This window comes from Pyrgilauda ruficollis, unplaced genomic scaffold (assembly GCF_017590135.1).
Source record: "Pyrgilauda ruficollis isolate IOZ18807 unplaced genomic scaffold, ASM1759013v1 scaffold66, whole genome shotgun sequence".
Taxonomy (NCBI): Eukaryota; Metazoa; Chordata; class Aves; order Passeriformes; family Passeridae; genus Pyrgilauda; species Pyrgilauda ruficollis.
The window spans coordinates 835,127-860,878 of NW_024528377.1; the positions used below are offsets into that span (position 1 = coordinate 835,127).

The 25,752-nt window shown below is 39.3% G+C and overlaps 1 protein-coding gene across 16 annotated transcripts in view; it reads left to right on the forward strand.

The window, feature by feature from the left end:
• WNK1 (WNK lysine deficient protein kinase 1) overlaps nt 1-25,752 on the forward strand; it is a 96,424-nt gene that overhangs the window by 18,571 nt on the left and 52,101 nt on the right. For all 16 annotated transcript variants that reach the window (XM_041484461.1, XM_041484464.1, XM_041484463.1 and 13 more), the window contains exons 2-4: nt 13,364-13,536; nt 17,336-17,556; nt 19,611-19,768. In XM_041484461.1, coding sequence (XP_041340395.1) covers nt 13,364-13,536; nt 17,336-17,556; nt 19,611-19,768 — 552 coding nt within the window. The remainder of the gene's footprint in view (nt 1-13,363; nt 13,537-17,335; nt 17,557-19,610; nt 19,769-25,752) is intronic.

Below are 25,752 nucleotides of genomic sequence, written 5' to 3' on the forward strand. Positions count from 1 at the left end.
GTATGGTGAATGTGCTCAAGCTATCTCAGTTTGCTCTGTATTGAGCATTCATTTGCTCTGCAGACTGAGCCAAACCAAATGGCTGTGGGAAACTTCAGCAGAAGGTGCCTGGAGTATGGACCAGGTCTCTCTGAGAGAGTGTGCTTTGAAATAGGAAATTCCAAGAAAGATCTGTGAGATCCAATGTATGTTGGAAGCACAGGAGAGATTAAAATAGCATCAAAACCCTCTCAGCCTCTGTAGGCAGAGTGCTCAGGGCAAGAGTGGGCGAGGGGGGGAACTGCAGTTCTTTGCAGTGCAGTCTGGATTTTATTACTTGCAAAGTGAAATCAGAAGGGGGAATGTCTGCTTCTGATGGACAGATATGTTGCAACTCATTCTGAAGATAAATTTTTCAGCCTGCTAACAGCTTTGAAGATAGGACTGTAACTTTGAGACTGTGATTCATCTATCCAGCTCCTGCTTGTTGGTTTTGTCCTTCTTTCACAATTCTGTTGAAGATGGTGCTGTTAATTATAAATTTTGAGTTTTAACACTCGCTGCTCTGTACTGTAATATTATTTGCTGGCAACTGAAGCCACTTTACAGTAATTCTGAGGTGCTGCAACCACAGGTTCTTCCATTTGGCCCTCACTTTTACTAAACAATTAGCAAACAAGGATTAACAGAAGTCCTTCTCTTCCCTCTGTTTCCTTTGAAATAATTCAGCTTCAGGGGCTCAAACTAAGAAACAAGATAGAAACAAAAACCCCTGTGGTAATAGCAAGAACATTATCTTAGAAATGTTCTTAAGTTTTGAGGATTTTAAAACTACTTAATGACACTTCCACTTTTCGAGCCCCTACAAGAAGAGGTCTTAAAATTGAGCTCTCAAGAGATTTTCACACAGCTGTCCCTCCAAAGTGCTGAGATCTGTGTTTGGATCACAGCCATTCTGTGGAAAAATCATTTTATATTGTAGTGATAGGGTCTTCAGGAGGAAACAATTACAAAGCTGCCTGATAGTCTTTAAAAGGAATTGGTGAGGTTTTTATCAGTCTCTAATAATGAGAATTTAGGCATTAGAATTTTTTTGGAAAGTTTGTTTTGGCACTCGGATTGGTTTTGAGTTAATTGAAGAAAATGCTGGAGTAGTAACAGAACTGCAAAAGAATTAGTTCTCAGGTGCTTCCAGTCTGCTGCTTATGTGGACCTGTCGTGCCTCTATTCACATCCTGTTTGCTGGTAGTTGGGCAGCAGGCTCTTATTCTGAAAATGAATGTGGCTGCTCTGTCAGACATCTGTTCGGAGATCTGTGTCCTGTCTCTGCCTCTGAAAAAGGGGGCTGGTGTGGCCTTTGTTGACTCAAGACTGGGGGCTGACTCTTTCTAGCAAGAGCAGGCCTGTGTACTTGTTAAAGTACTATTTAGTGGATTTCAGGCTAAAACCAGATCCAAGTGTCTATTATCTTTATGGTACTGTCTTTACCTTAATTAAAATGGTTTTACTGGGATGTTGTTTGGGGTTGTGTGGCAGGGCAAGGAATTTAAATTAAACAGAAATATGGAATATCTTAAATCCACTTACCCACTCTTATCCCCACAGCAGTGTAGTTGTTGCCAGTGAAAGAAGGGATGCAGTACCAGAGCAGCTTTTCTCACAAACTGCTTTCTTTTGAATTCCAGCTTCCATAGCTTTTTGTGTGTGCATAGTGGCTGAACACTTTGAGTGTCTTAGACAGAGCCATTCTGCTAAAAATGTTTTCAGATACCTTTTTGGCTAAGGGAATTTGTTCAATGTTAAACATTAAAAAAAAACCAAAACAGCTAGTTGGTAGTTTTTGTATATGATGTACAGAATATTAGATATTTCACTGTGTGGATACATTGTTTGAATATTTTAAATGTTTTTTGGTGTTTTTTTGGATAAAGTGCCTTAGTTGACAATTCAACTGAATTTTGAACTGCATGTAGAATTCTTCAGTAGGACAAAGCAGGAGGTAAATTGAAAACAAAGAAGCCTGTTTACAGGTTGTGATGACCCATTTAAGGCAGGCCCCTTGGACCATGGCATGCACAGGCATTATAATTTGTCTTCAAGAAATTCCTTCCAGTGTTCCTGTTTAAACAATGAAATGAAGTGGCACCGGACCAAGGACAGACAGTATGTGACTAAAGCACAATGTAATGAGAACCAGACTTTTTGGATAAGCTGTAGCATTTTGAATAGCTGATTCATAGATAACGTGTTGAGTATCTGAGGCCTTCTAGGTCATGGTTGGCTTCTGGCAGTGTGGGATATTCCCAGTAGTATTCTTTGGAAAAAATGCTTGGATTAATACAGGATAGTCTTGCCAGTGGGAATACTGTGTATGTAGTTCCCAAATTCCAGGGGAAAAGAAACCTTAACTGTTCATTTTAAACTTCATCCAGTGCTTTTTTCCTAGCTGTGTGTTTTGTCTCCCTTTCAAGAATACTCTCATGGATGCTTTGATCTCACCTATTTGACAGTGCTGAATTTTAGTTGCCAATGGCTTTTCTTGCAGGTCAATCCAACTCTTCAACGGTTTGTGTGGGATTTGGGTTGTTTTCCCTTTCATCCTCTGTAAAAATAGTACTTCTGTGTCCAAGTTGTGCATGTTATTGCTTTGATTTAGAATACAGTAAAACCCAGGCTGTTTTATCTATTGTATGCTGTATTTCATTAGGTAATAGGAGCTGAGTAGTCCCTTCAACTGCATTTCAATTACACCTTGTTTTCTCTTATATTTTAATGTGTTTTAAAATTGTTCAGGATTGACTTGCAAAGCAAGTGAAGCTTCTGGATGCAGAGTATGCTTCATCATGCCAGTTTTCTTAGTTGTTCATCCTACCACTGTTCGCTGTTAAAAAGTTGAGTGTTTTCTCTCTCCTGACTTAACTCTACTCAAATTCCTTGTTCTGTGAAAGATAATATGCATATTTTTAAATTTACGGATTAGTAAATTAAAATATTAATTGTTCATTTGGTACTGTCTGAAATACTTGTGACTTTGTGTGTAATTTTTTAGATGCAGATCATGTATGGTGTTAGCCAAGAAAGATGTGCACAGTGTGCTGGTGGAGTGTCTCTGATGTATGTGGTATTATTGTGGAAGTCTGTAGTAAACATGCAAGTGATGCAAGAAACTGATTTCATAAGTCAACCTTTTGGGTAAGCATGGAAGAATTATTAATGCTTCCCTTTATGAGAACCCTGAGGTGAAGATGAGCATTCTGTAGATCATAGGAAACTTACACCAGTTATGCTTAAAAAATTTTGGAAGTGCTTCTCCAGTGTGTCTCCAGGATCTTCATGTTTGTGAAATGTTAGTACTAATACTGGTGTTTATGGAAAGTATTTCTGAGTTCTCATCTAGAACACAAATTCTGGTCACCCCTTGAAACTCATTGTTTCTGAATCTCTTTAGTCTTTCCGTACAGGAGATCCCTTTTTGTTTTTTTTTTTGTTCTGCAAGAACATGCAGAACACCTGGCAATTATTTGTGGCTTTTTTTCATGGATCCCTGAAGGATCTCTGAATGAGAGATCTGTCTCTGAATGAGAGATGTCTGGCATGGAGTTCTCTGGTGATTGTTGTAAGGATTTTCTCTTGGCTGCCAGTACTTGGCCTACACTTCATATGTCATCTTGTCATAACTGATAGTAATCCACAGTTTTGTAAATTAAATGATGTACTTTTTTGGGATGTGTTTGCAGGAAAAGGAGGGAAGCTGGGAAGAGTAACTGCTGTAGGGTAAGCAGGCTGCAAACACAATGTGTATACCAGTGTTAAAGCCAATGTGTACTGTAGGCTGATGTGAGTTTGTTTTACAACTGCAGGAGTGTGGGGAGCAGGAAAGGCTGATCTGATACTTGTCTCTAAGCTTTATGCTGAGATTTTTGCAAGGGAGCTGCTCAGAGGCACAAGAGGGTTCCTGGTTCTTCTGAACCCTTACTGTGCTCGTTATTTGTGAATCCTTGCAGTCATCTTGAAACTCCTGTGTGTTTTCCAGTCAGCATATTGATGCAACTTTCCAGTGTGCTGAAAAGTGGCTATAGCTATCTTTTTCTTTTTGCCATTACCTTTGTGAAGAATATGAGATGAAGAATATGTGTTTGGTTTTTCTAAATTGAAGCAGTTAAGGGTTTGCCCTAATGTTTTAAACATGCAGCTACTCATAAACGGACTCTGAGCCATACAGAAATACACGGAACAAAAAACTACAATTGCACTTCTAATGCATTGAATTAATAAATCTGTGAGGTCACCAGAATGAATTATGTAGAAGGCTTTTTTTCCTGAAATATTGTCACCCCTGAGTGGAGAACTGTGTTTTCACAGTAAAATAAAACTGAGGTGATTGGATGTGCCTTACCTCTCACTGACAAAACCATCAATTCAGTGCAAAATGTGAGCTGACACGCACTTGGAAACTTTTAATGAGGCATCTGAGCCAAGTGACATGATGGTCCAGCTGGTTAATAGCTCATCAAGGATTCAGTTCAGCTAACACTTCAATTCTCTAATAAGCTGTGTGTAATAAACATAAGCCTTGTTGAGAACTGCTATCAGAAAGCAAACTTATCCATTTGTCTTCCATGGATCAAATAACAATTTACAAGTGAAAATAAATAGATGGGCTCTCTGTTCTTTTACTGATTATTTTTGTATAGCCCAGCATTTTGATTACTGTCCCTTAATGTTCAGCCTCTCAGGATGGATAAATTAAATAAATCTTTTCGCCATCTTTCCCCCCCCCCCAAGTCTTCTACGTAAGGAAACACAAATGCTGCCTAGAGCAACCCTAGAATAGAAATGACTGAAGCCTAAACAGTTGTTTGCCATTCTTAGTCCAGATTCTTGAGGACCTGGAACATTCCAGAAGAGGTCATGTCTAAGCTTTAGGTTTCATATCTACTGTTTAAATTTTTTTACTTTCTGATTTTTTGGAAAGCAAAGGAAAATATGTAATTGATTTGGTAAAATATGAGTATGGTATTTAATGTAATCTGATTAGATGATGTACAGCTCAGTCATTGTTTTCTTTGGAAGGGGTATTTGGCTCAAGTTTGAGTTCAGCCAACTTGCTTTGCCTAAGGATGATGCTGCTGATGTGAGAGACTGGGGAGAGGAGTAGTACAGATGTGTATTAATGTGTATAGTCACACATAACCGAGCTCTGGAAAGCAAGCATCCAACAGAAACTGTTTGTACAAATTATGAATGCTTCTTAAAATTTTAGCAGTAACCTAAAAATCTACCCTGGCTGAATTTTTGGAAGCTGTTTGTTTGCACCTCTGTCTCTGGTGGGCACTGGCCATGAGCCTTCCAAATAATATTGCAAATGGTATCCAAGTGCAATATTCCAGCAGTGTGGTCACCCTTGGCATTGCTGAAAATAAAAATTCCCACACTGCTACTGTAACAAAAGCTAAACTTTGTTATTGGGAAGTGTACTTGCAAGACTGGTGACCTTATATAAAGAAGAAACATTCTCATCTACTGTTGGTGGTTTTCTGCTGTTGTGGTTGTGATGGAGATTGTATTTGCAACGATGCCAGAACTTGGTGCAAGCAGGCAGAGACATCAGTTCTGATACCTTTTCTGTTCCCAGGAGACTCTTGCTGAGGATGTCTCTTCAAGCATAGGTTAGAAGTCCATGACATTACTGCCACCAGGTGTCTTAGATGCTGCTACTGCTGCTGGTGGCACAGGGGCTGCTGGAAATGTAAAAGCAGGAAAGTGAGCACAGAGGAACAGAATTCTTGGTGTTCTGCCCCCTTGCCCTGTGGTGGTGAGTCACAGCTTCATCAAAACAGAGACAATCACAGGATAAAATGGGGCGTGGTGCTGGAATCTTTTGGTCACATATGTGGGCTGTAGTTTGCAGATATTTCCCCTTCAGCCTTGAGACAAAGATGAAGTACAAGTTCTTTCAGGATATGTATAATTGACTTACTCAGACTAAATGGTGACTGATGAAGACTTCTGTCCTCCTATTGTTTGATCACTTAAGAGTTTCATTTCCCTCCTTTCCCTCCTCCTACCATCCGTTATCTGTCAGGCTATGTATAATTTGTTTCTTAGTTTCTGATATTTGAGCAGCATAAATAAAGTTGTGTACATTTGCTGTATCATTTAACTGCAACAATTCTAAAGGAAAGGACAAGAAGCACTTGTATTTTTGTGTTTTTAACAAATGACTTCATCTTCCAATGAATTTTCTATTTAGTTACTATTGTGCATTGAAATACCAGAAATTAAAGCACAGAAGAGAATTATCAAATCAATTACCCATTTTCCTTTGCCTTCCACATAACCAGTGATGAAAATTTAGAATACAGGTGCTTTTTACCAGGAAACTGACAAGCAGTGGGAATAATCCCTCAGTGTTTCACTCAGGTTGACTGCTTGTATACTTTCCTGGAACTTAAAGCATTTTTAATACCTTGTGTAAGAGGAAACCTACAGCAAATATTTACCTTTAATCAGGAACCTTAAAACATGTAACTGTTTCAAGCCTGTTCTTTTCATTTGTGCTAGATGTGTATTTTATACTTTAGTGTTATCTTTCTTCACGTTATTTGCATGCTCCATGAAGATTGCCTGTAGTTTATATAAAATTGATTCTTCTTGCGCAGACTTGCCAAGGAGCAAGGTGAAATAATTCTTTCAGTAGGCATTAACTTGGCCTTGCATAGGGTTTTGCTACCTGTCAGAAGCTTTGTCTTCTATCTTTAAGGGGAGCAGGAAAGCGAGTGGGAAGTTCTGTGCCCCTCACTAAGAGAAGAGGAGCAGTGAAGTGCTGGAGCATGTCAAATGAAGAGCAGCAAAGCTGGCAATGGGTCCAGAGCACAAGCCTTATGAGGAGTGGCTGGGGGAGCTGGTGTTTTTTAGCCTGGATATGTACTTTTGGAACAGCAGCTGTTCAGCTCTGTTTAATCAGTTTTTTGTGTTCAGTGGTTTGTAGAAAGTAGAGCGATGGAAGGATCTGTGCAGATCTTTGATCAGTTTTTTTGTCTGTTGCTGTTCAGGGATGCATTTTGAACAGTCACTTTCCCTTCCCTTTTATCTTTCTATCTAGTCTTTAATGCTGGAAAGTATTAAATGGTTTATGTGTTGATGCAGAAAAGTAGATGCAGTGCTTGTGCACTGAGACTTCCATTTCTAGGCACCAACTGTGTAATGCTGGGTGATTTTTAAGCTCAGTGGACTCTTTGTTGATATTTTGTTAATCTAGCTCAATGGTTACTGTGCTCTTTTTTCCTCTTAACTGCTAGATTTTTTCGGGATGAGAACACTGCAGCCCACAAAGCCTCAGTTCCATTAACAGTGCTGAATATCAGAACACAGTCTTGCTAGCTTCTCCTCTGATGACCCCTCATTAACCTTGCTTAAAGGCTTGCAAAGCCTTTCTCATATGCTGCAGAAATGCACACAGAAGAACATTTGTCTGTTCTGTATGCTACTTCTTCCTCCAAATAATAGGCTGGGAGCTGCAGTGTCTTCACTCAGATTTTCAGAAATTTGAATGCCTGACAAAATGCTGCTTAGTGTAACCTCAGCAGAGATGGATAATTAGCCTGAATCACAAGCAAGGTGATCTATAATTCAACAGCACTTTGAAGTCTCTCATGGCTGTGCGTTTACAGATCACATCACTTGAAGACAGTTCATTGCTACTAATTTTTCTGCTGCATGTCTGGATGAAAACTGCGTACTGTTGCTGTAGTCTAGTTAATCCTCCCTGCAAAACAACCCACTAACTGTCCTTGCACTATAGCTGTGTGTCATTTCTGTGTCTAGTGGTGTGATAAGGAAAAAGCTAGTAAAACCTGTGTGCAGTACATGAAGTGTCCAGTCTTTCTCTGTTTCCTCTTTACTGCTTATCTTCCTAATATTGTGGAAGATGGAAGAGCTCTAAATTGTGTAGCAGCTCATCCACAGAGGTTTAGTTTTTTTTGAAAAAAAACCCCAAAACCCAAACAGTTTAAAGTTCGCTTATGAGTCTGCTTATTTGTAGATGGAGGTCATGGGAAGTTTTCTGAGTCTGGTTTGTTCTGCTGTGCATGAAGGTTCTCCAGCACTTTAGTGATGTAAATTGTCTGTGATGTTAAGGAAGTGAAAATCACCTTGGAGTTGGCAGGTGTAGTTCCTTTCATGTAGGGTATTTCTCTTGGTGGCCACTTGCTTGGTATCCTGTAGTATGTGCTTGAGGGTGAGGTGCACTGTGCCACCAATGCAAAACTGTGTCTGTGTAATGCCAGCTGAATTGTCCCAGACTTCAGCTTGGCCTTTTGGTGTCAGTCAGTAAAAATAGTTGGAGTCTTGCTTGAGCTTAGGCTGGCTGAAGAGATTCTAGCAATGTGAGCAGAGTGCAGTGCCTTGATGAGGAGGCTCCCCTGCTGCCTCTGCTGTCTGGACTGGGCCCTGGGACTGCTCTGGGCACTGGGATGTGTTCTGCAGATGTGTGATTTCTTGTCCTGATGTGAACAGGACAGAACTCAGAACTCTGTCTGTGGACAGACAGAAAGGAAAACACATGGGAAATTACTCAGTAGGCTCAGTGACTATGTGAGTCTCCCATTTGAAATTTAAAATCAATTTAGGTGCTAGAAGTGTATTTTTTTCCTTATTAAGGATGCTGAATAGATAGTAAGTTTGGCTGAAACAAATCAGCAGAGGACTATAGGCATTTTTTGCTTATGAGCTTTGCTTATTGTGGCTTGGTACAAGAGTTGTTCTTAGGGGGGAAAGGGAGTTGTTTGGGGTTGGTTTGTTTTTTATTTATATAAGGCATGTAGGTACAGGGGTAGAAAGAGGGTAGTAACAATGCTGCATGTAATGCATGCTGCTGTACATTAAGGAAATTAGTGGAAGAATAAACATGTACCTGGTTTATCATGAATGCCCAAGATCCCTGTTTTACATTGAAAAATGTAAACACCTCTGCTAGCTCTTTCCAGACCAAAACAAATATGATGGGAAGGACCGGGATAAGTGGAAACAGCCAAGAAAAAGCTTATTGAATCGCTCTGAACAATCGTTTCATTTGCTGCTCGTCTCCTTTCAGGCCCCTGGCACTGCAGAACCACAAATCACGTGCTGGGACGCCTTGCTGTGTGTCCTGGCTTGTCAAAACAATTTAATGTAGGTGGAAAGGAATGAATGAAATGAACAGAGTAGGCTTGATGCATCTGTTTCAGTTTGTTCAAGGGCAGCCCAGTGATTGGGATGTGACACTTAGGTCCTCCAGGGAAGCTATCAGTTTAGGAAGAACAATGCTGTCCATTTTATAAGGTAGTTAAATCCATTTTAGGAAGCAAGCTCTCCTATAGTTTGATAGCTTTGTATATTTTTAAAAATATTTGGGCTATATCTGCTCAGCATGTGCCAGCTGAGCTACTACAAGAATGTGATTTGCTAACTTCTAGATTTAGGACTTTGTGTGGTTTGCCTAAGGCTGCTTATGGTAAGAAAAGACCAAGAAAGGAGAGAGTATGTCCATTTTTAAATTTTATTAGTGTGAATTCCAAAATGATTTGGTCTTTGAAGGATAGGATATCAAGCTGTATGTTACTAACTGTTGTTAAAGTGCTGGCTTCTTTGTAAAATTGTTTAAGTTTCCTAGGCTTATGAAAAACTACTTGTGAGTCTTTCTACTTTTAGTTTTTGGCTGTTTGATTTTAAAAAAAATTAAAAATCAACAAAAACACTAAAATTGTTTAACTGATCTAGTGCTTGGTGAAACTGGAATGTTAATCTGTGAAACCTATATTTCTGCTTTCAAATGAAAACAACAAATACGTGTGGAAATGATCCATCTATGCACATGTTTTTAGACTGTGAGTTACAGGAAAAAGGCTGCAGGGGATAAATCTGCTTATCTGATTCACACTTAGAATAATTTAAGCAAAAGGAGGGCATATTTCCAGTGAGAGGCCACAGATTTCATTACATCTTTAGAAGTGGAGATACAGCTGAGTCCTGCAATTTTGCAGACTTCTGCTCAGATGCCATGATGGATTCTGAGTACTGCCCGCAGTAGCTGCCCTGTTGGGAAGACACATCTGGGCTTGAGTCTTTGGGAGTATGCAGTTATAACTGAGGATGGTGGAAACTGTTCCCTTCCCAAAGTCTTGCAAAACACCCTTAAATTCTCACTAAGTGACGATGGCTTCTTTGTCTCTGCCACAGCTATGCTGTACAGCTACTTTCTGGGTTCCATGTGATGCCAAGATACTCTCATTCCTCTGCTTTTCCTGAACTATTTATACCTAACATGGCTGGTAACATCTCAGTCTCCCAAATTACACACAGTGCTCTATTTTCCTTGCTTATTTCAATATTTTAGTAGCTGCAGCTGCTTAAGTTGCGTTTTTGTACAAGAACAAGCATGAGGTGAAGTTGTCACTTTTGCCCGTACTAACTGCTCAAAGGATGCCAACATGCATTTGGGATAGGCTCTATTCTAGTCTGTGTCTATGCAGCCTGAGAGATCTTGCTGTCTAATATTTTTGATTACTCAGGTTTTGAAAATGGACTCGTCATTTTAAATTGTATGTTGGCCTGCAGGCCAACTGTTTGCAAGCTGCATTAGAATGTAATTTGTACAGCTAAAACCAGTCATCGTGTATACAGATTTTGTTGGTAAAATTGTACAGGAGACCCAGTATTTTCCTGAATGTTAGGGTTGTGGGTTCTTTTAGAGTATATTGGCATCTTCTGTAACCTAGCATTAGTGCTCCTTTAGGAGAAGAATATAAAAACCTGTTACAGATGAGGGTGTGGGTTGTGTGTCCAAGGAAATGAGGGTAGTAAAAGGTAGTATGCACTGCTGGGCTTAGGAAACAAGTGGCCTCTCTGTCTTTTTCTCCCAGCTCTGTTTAATGTTCCCTTTTGCTGCTGCAGTTGTGTACTGAAGGGTGCAGGGTTTCCTTGGTTGCAAAAACATAGCTGTGTTCCTGGGTGAAAGTTTTTGGCCTGTGCTTTGTCCAGACTTGTCCCAGATCACTGGGGCACTGTGACTTTCAAAGCAGTGTTGTTTTACTTAGTCTATTGCCTGGTCTTGGTGGGTTTTTAATGCCAGCCCTGAAGCGTTGAGTGTCTGTGCTGGACGTCACAGCTGTGTTTGCAGGAACATGATGCTGCCATGGATGTGACCAGAGAGAGAAATAAGTCCAAAAGTGAGTGCCTCTTAGGAGACTGTTCATTGATAAGAGTGATTAGCACTTGTTAGTTTCTATTTGGGGGTAGTAGTACAGGGGCAGGGAAAACTGAATAAAGACCTTAAGGGAGGTTGGGTTACGTGGGTTAAAATGAGAATGAAATTAAATACACTTGACTTGAGGTTAAGTGTAGGTCTAAAACTGGTTAACAGTGTTTGTAGTAGATAACTTGTTAGTATGCACACAATAAAGGACATATAATCCAAATGTGTATCAAAAATTTTGGGTTTAGACAAAATGAATGCAGGTTTTCATATTGACTATTTAAAAGTGATAGAAAAGTAATTATTGCAGCCTTTTTTGTATCATGACCATATATAATAGTTGAATTTACATCTAAGTACAATGGCTTAAAAAAGTGAATTAGAGCAGAGGCTGAGAATACTGCTTTATTTTCCTGTAAGAAGGATGATATTGTGATTGTGTTGTTTGAAGCCTTGGTGCATGTGTGTATGGTCTGCTGTACCTCTTGCAGCTCACTGCTTTTCTGTCTCAGCAGTTTGAAGCTGTTGAGATTGAGGTTTGAAACAGAACTTGCTGCCTTGTTCATTATACTGAAAGGAAAGCTATTAGAGGGGTAAGATGGCTCAAATAAGAGTACTAATTACATATAAAAACTCCTAAACAGACACGAATGCTCAACTGTTGGTGGAGTGTTTATTCAAATGTTATATCAAAACCTGTGCAAATACACTTATGAAAGAATGGGAAGAGGTGATAATGCTGATTTCTGCAGAGTGAAGTAGTTGTAGGATTGAATGCTTTTTGATGTCTGTAGATTAAATTAGTTATACATAAGGATTTCGCATTTTCCTTAGAATTGTGAAGGTGAGTGACATCCTAGACACCAATAGGAAAATGATCCCTGAGGTGATTTCAAACCTGTTTTCAGACTTTTACCCAGGGAAATGGAATACTTCTGAAAATTGGAGCTTCATCTGAAAAAGAAGTTTGCCCTTGCCTGAAAATACTCTGTGAACCTTTTAGAAAACGTTGATGGTCTTAGTGAATGTAGGATGGTTTAGATATTACATGGCTGAGTTATATTGAGAAAACACATGACCTGTAAACAAAGGAAGAGGAATTGCAGTCTGGAGCACAATGGGAGTATAAGTAAATCCTGCATGGTTTTACTGCCTCCTTTTAATGGAATAGACAATGTGAAATCAAGTGACTTAAAATTTTTACTCAGATCTGACAAATAGGTCTTTGGTTATTGCTAAATAACTTAGAAACAATGTTTCTGAAATTCTTGGCTATAAGTATATCCTGAAATATTTTATGTTTTTTAAATGCAAACTGCATATGGACTCAGTTTGTGCCAGTCAGTCAGTCAGACTGGTGTGAGCAGTGCATTGGTCGTGCCTTGGTAAACTGAGAACATTGTATGGCATAAGGAGATGTCTTCTCTTTGAGATGTGCTTCTCATTCAGGTAATAGCTGACAGCCAGCTGCAACACAACACTATTGTCCAGGAAGGCTGTTTTGTGTTCTGCCTCTGGCCAAAATATTGCTTTCTGTCTCTCCTGGGAGTTACATTTTTTGGTTTTGTTGACATGAGATTTCAGGAAACTTGCTCAATCATGAGGTTCTGCATTTAATCAGAGAAAATCCAATTCATTCACTTGATGGTCTACAACTACAGGAACATACTGTATCTTAACAGAGGTTTGATGCTTAACCCCCTCTATGGGTGGCTAATCCCATCTGTTAACCAGTGGTCTGGACAGACATCTAGGAATAATGAAAAGTTATTGTTATGTACAACATGAGAGGGACATGCTTTAAATTATCTGATTTCATTCTCAGACACTGAAGTGTTCAAGACATTATATCCCCTTTCCTCCCCAAGTCAGGCAACAGCTAAATTTATTAAAGTAGTAAAGCAGGAGAAAGCAGAAAGAGGAGTTGATCTACAGACATGCAGTTCTTAACTCTGAGAGCAATAGAATTATAAAGAGCAACATATTATAAAAAGACTGTAATAGAATATGTTCAAAACAGAATATTTAAAGGTAATTGCAAACCAAATGGTATTTAAGACATGTCATTCTTGTGTGTACCTAACTGTTTTCAAGTTGCTGCCTCTCCATAAGAAAATAAAACTTTCTGATGCACCTTTTCTTTTTCATTAGGATCGGAAGCTGTCCAAGTCAGAGCGACAAAGATTTAAAGAGGAAGCTGGGATGCTGAAAGGGCTTCAGCATCCCAATATTGTCAGGTTCTATGATTCCTGGGAGTCTACAGTCAAAGGAAAAAAGTGTATTGTTCTTGTGACGGAACTCATGACGTCTGGAACATTAAAAACGTAAGTAAATTAAGACAAGGCAGTGTTTCAGTTTCATTAGCACAATAATAGAGCACTAGAAGTAGGTGATATTTAGAATAGATGAGAACAGAGCCCTTCTGTTGAAGGATAACCTACTGTAGGAGCATTCTTGTTTAAGAGGAGCATTACTAGCATTGCAGGGCGTGGTAGAACGTATTTTAAGTTAGCAAGCTTGTCAGTTCTTACTTGTGATGTCCCAGTAAGCACATGCACAAGACTTTTGGATTTTAAGAGCTCAGAGAGGCAATACTTAGTTTTCACTTCTCAGAATTCGTTTGGTTTTTTTCTCCAGCTACTTTCCATTAAGGATGAGCTAGTTTGTAAAGTTCAAAGCTCAAATTAATTCACCTCTTTTGGGAGGTTTTGAGTGTTACCACAATACAAAGAACATGTAAAAAGAAAAAAAATTCACCACCTGTTGGTTTATCTGAAACTTGCTGAAGCTTCAGATAAAAATCCTGCAGCTTGGACCTGTGAGGCAGCTTGAGTGCACCTCGTGGTGTGCTGAAGGCTGAGTTAGGAGAGTGAGTTAGGAGCAGCTGGAGCTGCAGCTGCTGCGAGGGATTCCAGTGGTGTGAGGGGCTTGCGGGGGCTCTGCTCTCTGCCCCAGAGGGACCATGTCCCAGGTGCCAGCCACCATCCCTCTGCTGGGAGTAAAACTGCCAGCTCTGCAATGAAGGGGCTCTGCTCCTCTCTGGGAGTGTGTCCCGAGTGCCAGCCAGCATCCCTCTGCTGGGAGTAAAGCTGCCAGCTCCGCAATAAAGGGGCTCTGCATCCCTCACTTTGTTCAGTGCCCATTTCACTCTTGGAGAGGCATTCTCACCCTACATGTGTAAGGAGGCTGCAGGAGCTGGAAACAGTTTGCCTTCTCTTTGGCTGAAATAGCCTGTGAATGTCTTGTGTTTTTTACCGTGCTTATTGAGAGCTACAAATGGACATTCTTAAGAGGAAAAATGGCTCTCTGGGAGTCTGGGCTGCAGTTACAGGGAAGTGTTTGTCTCTAGAAATAGTACTGGATGGCTAAGCATACGACAACATTGTTTAGGCATATGTTCAGTGGAGACCTTTCTCAGGTTGCTTAAGGTATTTCAGGTAAAATAATAGATCTGCTACTTAATTTGCTGTTTTCAGACAAGTAATAAGTTAATGGTTTTGCACCTCTGTACTGATGCCTTTAAATAAAGTTTACCTAATTTTCTGCTAAATGTGTAGTGCTAAATTTATTTTTCTCCCTTTTTTACTCCTTTATCCCTCTCACAGATTTTAATATTTGGATTGGCTTATGTGGTGTCATAAGCAAGATGATGAAGTAATAATAGACAATTATAAAGTAGGGTGTTGGTAGGAAGAGATACCCCAGTATTTCTGTCTGCGGGATTTTTTTGTATCTTGAAATAAGAAAGTCTTTTTATTTAATCCGGAAAAAAATAATAGGCTCTTTAATTGAACATGCTTTAAACTGTAGAGTTCTGGCTAGAGTTTTTCTCTACTCTTGTATAGCTGGTGTTATAGCTGTGATTTAGTTTATTCTAGTCCACTTCACTTGAGGCTTGACAGGTGAAATGTATGGGAGATTTCAGGTGTGCCTTAATTAAGTACTTCATGTGCTTGTGGCATTTTCCTGGATTTACACTGTACACTTGTGTTTGCATATATTTGACTGTTACTTCCATATCTTTTTTCAATATGTTTACCTTACCTGCATTTGATAAAAGTGATGACTTTCTTCTTTTGGTACTTGGGACATAGACATTCTTGTCACTCGATGAAAAAAGTGAACACAATACAAGTGTGATGGTATCTTAAAGGAAATTTTCTCATGTTTTAGTTTAATAAGGATTCCTATAGCTCCTTGAGCTCTATGTAATTGTAATTACAGAAACTTAGACTGGGAGCCTCCTGAGGTCTCTTCAAACTCAAGTTATTCTATGATAGTAGGAAAAGTGAAAACGTACTGGCTATTAGGCTTGTTTATTTTTGTGTATTTGTATGTGCTTCCATTTTAAATTGTTTTCTGCATGAAGTGACATGTGAGTTAATTCAGGTTAGTATTATGGAACAGTGGCAGCCACACTGCACAGTGTTGGGTGATGGTTGCATCCAGGTCCTTCAACAGTGAAAAGCTGGCAGTGGACTAGCATATTTGTAACCAAGAATGCAATTAGGGGTTCCAGATGCTGAACTGAAGTGCCCCTACCATGTGATCTTTGGAACAGGCTCAAGAGAGATGAATGAGGGTTGTGTCAATAGCAAGAATTCAAGTGGTAGCTGATGTGATTCAGAAGCTCCTTCAGTTTATCTCCTTCCTTGGCTTGGCTTTTTCCCTGCCTTCCTTGACATTCTGACACCCGATTTCCTCTGGAACTGACTCAATTGCTTTTACAGAGTTATTTTCATGTCAGGATCATTGCTAGCAACTTGATTTTCCAGATCTTGTTTTGAACTGGAGAAATTAAACTGAAAGGGATAAATACACTGCATTTCTGTGTTGGAGCTGATTGAAGTGATTTCATCAGGACTGTATCTCCTAATTAAGTGAATCTGCAGAAGAGACTGACCACTGCCATGGAATAATTTAACACAACTTGCTTTTAGTTTTAAGATTGCAGTGGCTAGACTCCATGCTGGTCACAGAATTTACTAGCAGTCTTTCTGTAGTGTGAAACTGATCTTTATCTGAGACTCTCACTGAGTAGCATTGCCCGAACAAGAATGAAGTCCTTGCTCTACAGAGTATGCTAGGTCCTTTCTCTACATGTAGTCTGGCCTGTACTTTTTCAGAAGGAACAAGACAGCTCTTCAAATTGTTACCCAAATAGAGGTTGAGAGAAAACCCTGCTGGAAAGCACTTGAAAACTGTCAGAGGTTATTCACCTTGTGGCATCTCTAATCTGCTGAAGTTAAGTGACAGAATAACATTTTAGTCTTAGGTCATGCTCATTGAAAAATATTTTTGGTATGGAATTTGACTCTTCTTATGTGAGAAGTTAAGGTATTCTATCTGCAAAAGGATACAGCCTTATGTGTAAACTCTTCCACCTCAGTTATTTGACAGAGCCTTTTTAAAGATTTCTCTGCCCTGTCTCTACCTGTCCATAGTTTTGAGGTAATGAGTAGTACCAGTCGGATTCAGGTGATCAAACCCTGTCCTGCACCAGGGAGGGGATCTCTAAGAATTTCTAATTATGTTGCTAACTCCACAGGTAAATTTGAAACAGATTTAAAATGTAATGTGGAAACAGAGTGCTTGACTACTCTTGTAAACAAGGGACTGATTTCAAAGCTCTTGCAGTTTTCTACAGCTCTGTACTTTGTTGGTTATTAACGTTTTGGATCTAGTGACCCACCTTCCCACCCACTTATAATTAATCAAGGTAGAGGTTTTAAGTGTTTGAGAAGTTAAATAGGTAAAGAACTGTAATTAATGAGCCTTGAATTATTTGTCATTGAAGCAGTGCCTTGGAATTTAGCAATCCAGCTGTTTAATTACTGTGGAATGATTTTGTATGCAGAGGTGTTTTCAGCTATGTACACCAAGCTTTCGCATTTTTGTTTTGTCATTATAGTCTGCTGGCTAGAAAAAAGGGGATGGGTTTTTTAGAAGGGAATCATCTTTAGCTCCTCTGAAGTAGTGAAATGCTCAGGTAGATTTTAAAACGGAAATTTAAATTTATATGTCATTAATTACTGTTTCTTTTCTTCCAAACAGCAAATGATATAGTTAAATCTACTGTTTGTTAGCAGAATCTATTTAACCTATTGTTACTTTTTTCATTAGGTATTTGAAAAGATTTAAAGTGATGAAAATTAAAGTACTACGAAGCTGGTGCCGTCAGATACTGAAAGGCTTACAATTTCTACACACACGTACTCCTCCCATCATTCATAGAGACTTAAAATGTGACAACATCTTCATTACTGGCCCCACTGGATCAGTCAAGATTGGAGACCTTGGTCTGGCAACCCTGAAACGAGCTTCTTTTGCCAAAAGTGTGATAGGTAAGCCTCTCCTGTTTTGGAGGCTGCTGAGCCAGTCTACCTCTTTGGAGACTTCAGTGTTTTAGGAACTTTCCTAAAAAACATGCTTATAAAGGTACATGTTCAAAGCCTGAAAATATGTAGGCTTTGTCTCTTGGTTGCTGAGGGCATTCTGTGTTCCTAATGCAAAGACATATTGAAATTTTGGTTGTGCTTTTGTTATTTGTATATTAACATTAGCTATTTGAAAATATAGAGTTCTTGTCCTGCCCAACAATCTAGTGCAACATTGTTGATAAAACCACTCTTCACTACCTAAAAATCTTACCTTTGATGTGGTGCTGCTTCAAGAAATGTACAAATGCATTTTGGTGACCAAACAACATTTTGATATTTAGTGCAGTGTTAGTTCATACAGCCAAATATTTTTTTCATTGTCACCAGGGGTTAATGTTGAATCTCTTGCAGCTTGTGAGTAATCAGAAATGGAGGGGTACCAAAGAAAGACAATATTATAGATATGTATTTAAATAATAACACAGACTGTGGTATAACACCTTACTCAGGGAGTCTGTAGCATGTGGATTTGTGTGAGTTAGGAGGGTGCATTGGGAAATAGTGCTTTATTCTGGCTCTGTCCCGGTGTATCCATTCATAACCTTTTTCAGAAATTGATTTGGTGGAACTAGTGTGATCTTTCTTGTGAATTCTTGAAAGAATTGGTTTTATCAGCTTTGTTTTTATAGTTGGGTCAATAGATTGTGGGGAATGGAATTTCTTTCACTCTCAGTATTTAGAGCTTGCTAAAATTCAGCATTACTCAACAGTCCTGTGCCAGATTCCTAGCTGGGATCAATGGTGTATACCTGCAAATTTTCTTGCAAGCTGTCACTGAAATATTTCCTGCTTCTTAACCAGGTCAAAGTATTAATAGGGAATAAAAGAATGGTGTTAAGAGCTATAATTTCTTAAGCATATTTGTCATATCTTCAAATTTATCACTGGAAAATTACCATCTGTTACATAGTTATCTGTTAATGATTAGCCTTTGGATAAATGACTGCAATTTATATTCTCTTTGGTTTAGTCTGGTGAAACAAGCAATGGACTGTAGAATTATCTGTAAATTGCCTGGAATCTGGTATCTGCAGGAAATAATTCTGTGTTTAAATTTACAAAAAGCAAACTTGCATCTGTGGCTTAAAGTAAATCTGATCATACAATGCAGTCCCTTTGTTTGCAGAGGGGATCTGTGATGCTTCACTGGGCAATCATTTTCTGCACACTATTTAAATGGGACTTGTTGAATCTCACGCTCTATGCCTGTAACTCAATCTCTCTGTATTTCTGAGTATTTTTGACTGTAGGGTGTCCCTCACTAATGCCTGTATCTGCAGTAGGCCTATAAATATACTGCAGGTGGGAAGGTAAGTATATGAAGAAAAGGGCTCTGGTGAGTGGCCTTTGCAGAAAATTACTTTTTATATCCTCTTTTCACGGAGATTTTTATTTGTAACAACAGAGCTTTTCATTGCAAGGCCTTATCTGAACCATTCTACTTCAGCAAGTAGATGGAGAGCACCAGGTCAGAGACTAGCTATGGGCTCTTACCAGTACTACTTCTTTTGCAGCAGAGGGCAGTCAGGTAATTTATGAAACAAGGTTTAATGTGCCTCTTTTCTTACAGGGAGAAAAGGTAAGTGCATTAACTCTCCTTAGTATTTGGTTTGCAGCCTATGGCTAGTCTGCAGTTTTGCCCCTCTTCTTATCCCCTCCCCTCCTGTTTGATTTCAGGCTAATCCAGTCTGTTCTGACATTTGTATCAACTAACATACCTAAACAGGGAATTGCATCAGTTCTCACATGCCATTGTTATTCCATAAAGGCCTTGCAATGGAAGACTCACAAAGTACATTGGTGCAACAGAGTCACTAAGGGTTTCCTCCCTCTTCTTTTTGCCTCCACTTTCTCTTGTCTCACAGGTTTGCCCAGCCGCTTGTCCCTGCGGTGAGTAACGCCAGCAGCCTCTGCTCGCTTTGAGACATTTAGAGTCTGAATCGTTCTTTTAATTTAAGGTACCCCAGAGTTCATGGCCCCCGAGATGTATGAGGAGAAATATGATGAGTCCGTTGATGTGTATGCTTTTGGGATGTGTATGCTAGAGATGGCCACGTCTGAATATCCTTATTCCGAGTGCCAAAATGCTGCGCAGATCTACCGTCGAGTGACCAGTGTAAGTCCCTCCTCACTGCCGAGTCTAAAGCTACTGCTCTTAGCAGCAAAGGACTGCAGCAGGGTAGCACCAGTGCTGTGCAAGTGTGTGTGGGGAAAAAAACCTGAAAAGAGATTATTTTGGGATGAGTGTGAAGTTACAGGGTGGTTGAACTCACTGAACATCTGCCAGAAGCTTGTAAAATATGTGAATGGAAATAAAATATTGTATGTGTTCAAGAAAAAGATATGAAGAAACCAACCCACCAAAGCAAACTAGAAAAAAATAAATGCACTAGAATGATAACAGATTATTTTCTAAGCCACTTGGGGGATAGGGGAAGTAGTTCTGTCTTGAAGAGTAACTGGTAACCTTGTTCTCTGCAATAAAGCTGGATAACAGATTTGAGCACTGGCTTAGCTGCCTGCCAGTTACCTAGAGAGATTTTAATAGTTCATTGAATTCCGAGTGGCCTTAGCTCCTGTGTTTTGGGGGCACTTCTTATAATGATGAAGTGGAAATACTTGATAAATAACAGGAAGCTATTCCACCCTGGTAAATACTGAGCAAGTGTAGTGGTGGAGGTGGAGGCATTGTGGGAGAAAACAAATACGGCTGAGAAGGCAATCAAGAGATTAGAGGTGGCCCATCTGACCAGACTGAGGGGAACATGCAGACCCTGAGTGCAGGAAGCAGAACTGCAGTGCTAGAAAGGTGCACTATGGTGAGGCTAGATTTAATCTGTGATATCTGAGGCAGTGTTGTGAAGACTGTACCAGTACAGTGAAACAAACATGTTCAGCCTTGTGACCGAAGCATTCAGAAAGAATAGTGAGGTGGCTGCTTGGGGAAGTGAAAACTTGCATTGGATTTCTCAGAATGCCTGTGCATATGTGCAAAGGAGAAAAAAAAGCCCTAGACTTACCTCTTTGTCCATAAACAAATGAGTTCCTGATAATTCTTTTTGAGCATGTTATCTCAGAGGAGTTGCAGATTTAATAAACCATTTGGAAAAATAAAATGCTCTCTTATTCCTGATGCCTCACACTGCAGATATAGATATAATTCCTGACTTAGAGTTGGAGAAGAGTCTTCATGTCATAAGCAATGAATTCTGAAGAGAGGCTTGGTGAAATAAGACTATCCCTTTTTTTCAGGGAAATATTGGAAGGACACAGAAGAAAGGAAAAAAAAGGCATAAGTGGTCACTATAGTGTTTTGCACGGATGCTAGAATAACTTTTTTATACATTTATATGCATTCAGAATTGGGGTTTTTTGGTTTAGTTTTTTTTGTGTGTTGGCAAACTTACCTGTAATTTTCTAAATAGTTTAAAAACTGTGCTAAAGTCCAGTCCTTACTCCGTGTACAGCATAATTTGTCCTGGAAGCAGTTGGGATCAATGATAGAAAGCTATATGTCTTACTAGAACAGTCTCAGTGGTCCTTTTTGCTGTGCCTATGGATGTGTCTTGGACAGAGCCAAAGCAGCAAAATTTGCATGGACATTGCCTAATGTAACTGTCCTGCCTGTTCCTTAAGGACCCTGCTAGGAACTGGCATGTTGGTGAGAATCAGCTGTTGAGGCAACCTCAGGCTTGTAAATCCCCAGATCTTACAGACCTGTCTTTTCCCTGGTCTTTCAAGTACATAACTGGAAAGCTTTGTAGGGACTGGTAGGAGAAAAAGTTACCTAGGGACTTAGCAGGGTTCCACTTACCACTTGTTTGTTGTGTGTGGTGCTCCTTTCTCCCCATGGTTATTGGCTGACGTTGGAAATTCTAAATGGATGAGAAACACTGGCAATTTTTTGGTCTGTCCAACACCACCTTCTCTTCTACTCTGCTGATGGTTCACAAATCAAGTTTATTGGTTGATTTTTTTTCCCCCCCCCTCAACTATTTAATTTACTGCTTGAGAGCTTGTAGGATACACTTTGATATGAAATCCAGCAAATCTTGTTTTATTTCAGAAGTAGCAAAGGACAGGAAGGTAAAGAAAATGAAATGTATGTTTGTCTGCTTCGAAAGTCTGTGTGCTTTGGTATTTTTGGGGTTGTTAATTCAGTGTAGTTGCAAAGCAGTTTGTTCAAAACAAAACCAACCAGAAAGAAAATGTGAAGAATTTTCAAGGAAAGCTTTCAATGAAGGCAAGACAACATTATCTGTAAATAAAGCACAATCCTTAAAAAGCTTAACTGATAATGGAGAATTTGGTGTTCTGTAATGTGGAAAGAGATCTGTGTTATAAAAATGGAATTAAATACTCCTGGAATTCTTTTTACCACTCCATGAAAGCTCTGTGAACCAATGTGAAAAAGAGCCCAGGTAGTTTTAGATTTAGAAGATTTTAGAGATTTTAGAAGTTCAGACCATGTGTGCAGTTGTGGGTGAGGGGTGAACCATTTGCAAAATTCAGTATTTGAAAGGACAGTGTGTGAACTATCAATAACAGTGGAGGCAGAAAACCCCCTCCTGCAAAAGTGACTTGAGCAGTACTTACCAACTCATCTCTTCTAATGTATGTTGGAAGGTTGGCGTGCTTTGTGGAAGATGTTTAGCATCTCCATTTCAACCCCTTCATTGCTATCTCCCTGGACATCTTTAGGGGTGTTTTGAGGTAGCAGCTACAGTCCTGCTGTGCTTTAAATTGAAAGGATTGTTTGATCGAGGTGCATACGGAGCAGAATGAAGGACAACAGGAATGGTCTGCTATGAAAGTCATGAAAGGTCATGCCATGTTGGAGCTTAAAAAGCACTGAAACCCCAAAGGCAGTAAGATCAAAATGTGCAGCCACTCACTGCAGGCCATATGTATTTAAATTAATTAATTTCCCTCATCCTCTTTGCAGGAGCTATTAGGCTTAGTAAAAAGCAAAGTTGCTCCATTATCTTAAATCCTTGCTATTGCTTAGGACAGAATCCTGTAAAAGGTCTGTTAATGCCCAGGGTGTCCCCTCAGAACCTCTTGGTAATACCAGCTTATGTTCTTTTCTCCCATTTTGGCTGTGCATTGTCTCTTTTTTAGGGGGCCTTCAGCTGCATGATCACAAAAGCTGACACCTTTTGTGATAAGGATGAGTCTGGCTGATGCCCAGGTACTGCAGCTTTGCAGTATTGCTCAGAGGACTCAGTCCTGTTCTACTTCTTTGGTTCAGGGTCTTTCCTCTGGTTGGAAGCAGTTTTTTGTTAAATAACAGACCTTGGCAAGCACAGATCTAGAATTTGGATATAAAGGCTGAAGTTCCTCTCACAGATGAGACATTTTTTGGCCCAGGCAGTAATTGTTGCTTCACATCTTGGACAATAGCATTGCTGCATAAGCCTGCTGTTCCTAAGATGCTCATTTATAGTGTCTGCATTCTCTCACTGGGAAGTTCCTGTAATTCATTAAAACAGTCCTAGGATAAAGTTCTTGAATTTTCTATGGCCCAAGAAACACAAGTGCAATTAAATTGTTACTCTGGATTACTTTATCTAGAAGAATTCTTTTAACAGAGTAACCTGGGTATATACCTGACTTAAACACAACTGTGCAGAATTTGTAGGGCTCAAGGTGTTATGCCAAACTTTGTATCACCATTCTGATAAGGAAATCAGCAGTTTAACACAAAGTATTGACCTCTTTGTACTTGCACCTTTTAGCATATTCAGTTCAGACCCTTTCACTAGCAGTTTCTTTAGAAAGGAAAGACATCTGCATGGCTTGTCACTCAAGCTTAAAGGAATCTAGCTTTTATCTTTGTTTTCATTAAATCATAATGTTGTAATTTTGTCTCGAAACCCTGTTTTCTTTATTGAAGCCATCTTCTGCTGCTCTTTGGAAATGGTTCCAAGTAAATTAGTAGTCAGTGCTTAAAGAATTACAGCTTTTTGGATTTTTACCTTCCTGTGGGATGGGGAAATCTCTGAGGTTTAAGCAGTACGTCTCCTCAGCTGAGACTGAATGCATCCAGTGAGCACTTACTGATGCCTGCTTGGCCTCAGAAAAGAAATAATCTAAACCTGCAATGAATTGATAACAAGCTGCACTAAAGTACTGATTTCCTCTCTGGTTCATTTTGTCTTCTCTGCCTTCTCGTGCAAGCACAGCTGTGTGGAATGCTACTAGATTTTTTTTTTTTTTTTTTTTTTCAATGCTGCTCTGTATCCAAGTAATGCAGAGAGTTACAATGCAAAATGAAATCAAGATACATAATGCTTTTACTTACTTGCTTGCATAGAAAACAAAAGAAAGAGCGTAAGAGCTTAGTAAAATTCAGGAGGATTTCCCTGTCTTTGTTCTTCTCAGGAGACTGGTATATTTTTGACCTGTTCCATGCATATTGCAATTAAACACTTTGTCACAAGACATATTTGAAATGGGCTACACGTGCATTTAAATGGAAAAAGAGATATTTATAGAACAAACATCTTAAGTATGATTTCTTAATTTAGTCTGTTTGGGCATCAATGCAGTGAAGGCATAACTAACTGCAGTAACTTCAGCTGCTTTGCCTCAGCCTCTGGTGGGACCATGGAAACCCAAGCTGTTGCCTCAAAATCTAGATCTCTAATACTGGGATATCACAGGGCTTAAATTTGCTAGGTGATTGACTAGTCCCAGGACTAGAAAAATGACAATATGTTTATTATGCGGATTTTCCTCCTTCTTACATATCTACCACTAACAAAAAAATCCAAACATGTTCATTGCAAAAAAGTTAAGAAAGCTATCCTCAGCTTCAAATGTACTAATCATCTGAGTATGAGCAGAAAACTCCTTTGTTCTTTCTCCCCCCTCCCATCATACAAACTTACCTTTTAAATTTTCCTGATGGACTTGTGCTCTGTACTTGATTTTCTCCATGCTTACTTTGACAAAGTGAAGTTTTGTATTTGTCCTTCCTTTCACCAGAAGTCCAGTCCGTTCTCTAAACAAATGTCTGTTGTCTGAGCTGGCCTTAAGATCAGAAGGGGGGGAAAAAAGGCATTTTGCATTTTTTGAGTTGTAAAAAAAAAAAAAAGGTTGTTCAGTACTAAAATGTTCCACAGCAGGCATAACATTTTTCTTCTCTGTTCTCCAGAGCTTAAAAAAGGGCCTAAGGGAACAAGGCACATAATGAGTAACCTGACCAGGCAGTGTCTAACTGGTTTAAATGTCCTTAATCTCCCTGACTGGTGGGAACTGGAATTCACTGGTTAGGGTGAAGGTCATTCTCTTTGCTGGAAACAAGGCAGTTACAAAGTGCTGTAGTTTGGTCAGTGGAGATAAAATGAATATTTTCTTTAGTGTCTTGAAAGTTAGGTGTCATAACTGTCTAGACCAGTCACCTGCTTAATTTTCACTAGAGGTGTAGTGGACAAAGTATTCCAGCTCTTATTTTCTTCTTCCTGAGGGGTCTTAAGTAGCAAACAAAAAATACTAAACCTTTAAACATATGATTAATTTTACTTGCAGTACTTAATGAGTGGTGATTAATTTCTTCTTCTACTTCCTGGAAGCAATATGTAACATTTTTTAGACATGAATGAAACTGTTTTCTTTACTTTCCATGACTTGATTTCTTGACCTGGTTTGAAATAGGCATGGAGATATTTTACCTACAGACCTTTCTAGTGAAAAAAGCATTGGAAAAAAAAATCAGTGGAAAAGTAGGGGAGGAAACCCTCCCAACAGAGAAGATGATCTTTTGTGAAAGCAGGTATTGAAAAGCTACAAACCTTCAACCAAACACAAGAAACATTAAATGGAAGAAAGGGTAAACTCTTGTATTCCTTCAAAGAAGAAACTCCAGGCAATAAAGTGTGAAATGTAAAAGAAAATTGCACATCATGTGCAATACCTTTGTGCCTCACACAGACTGAACTAAAGAATGTTTAAACTTCTAGCTCTTGCCTCTTGTAGATGTTCACCTGAGTCACAAGCATTTTGCTGTAACAGCTTTAAGAGTGCAGAATCTTCCTGTGTGGGGATTCAGTCACTGACTCATCAACTCAGAAACATAGAGCCTTAAAAGTGGAAGGT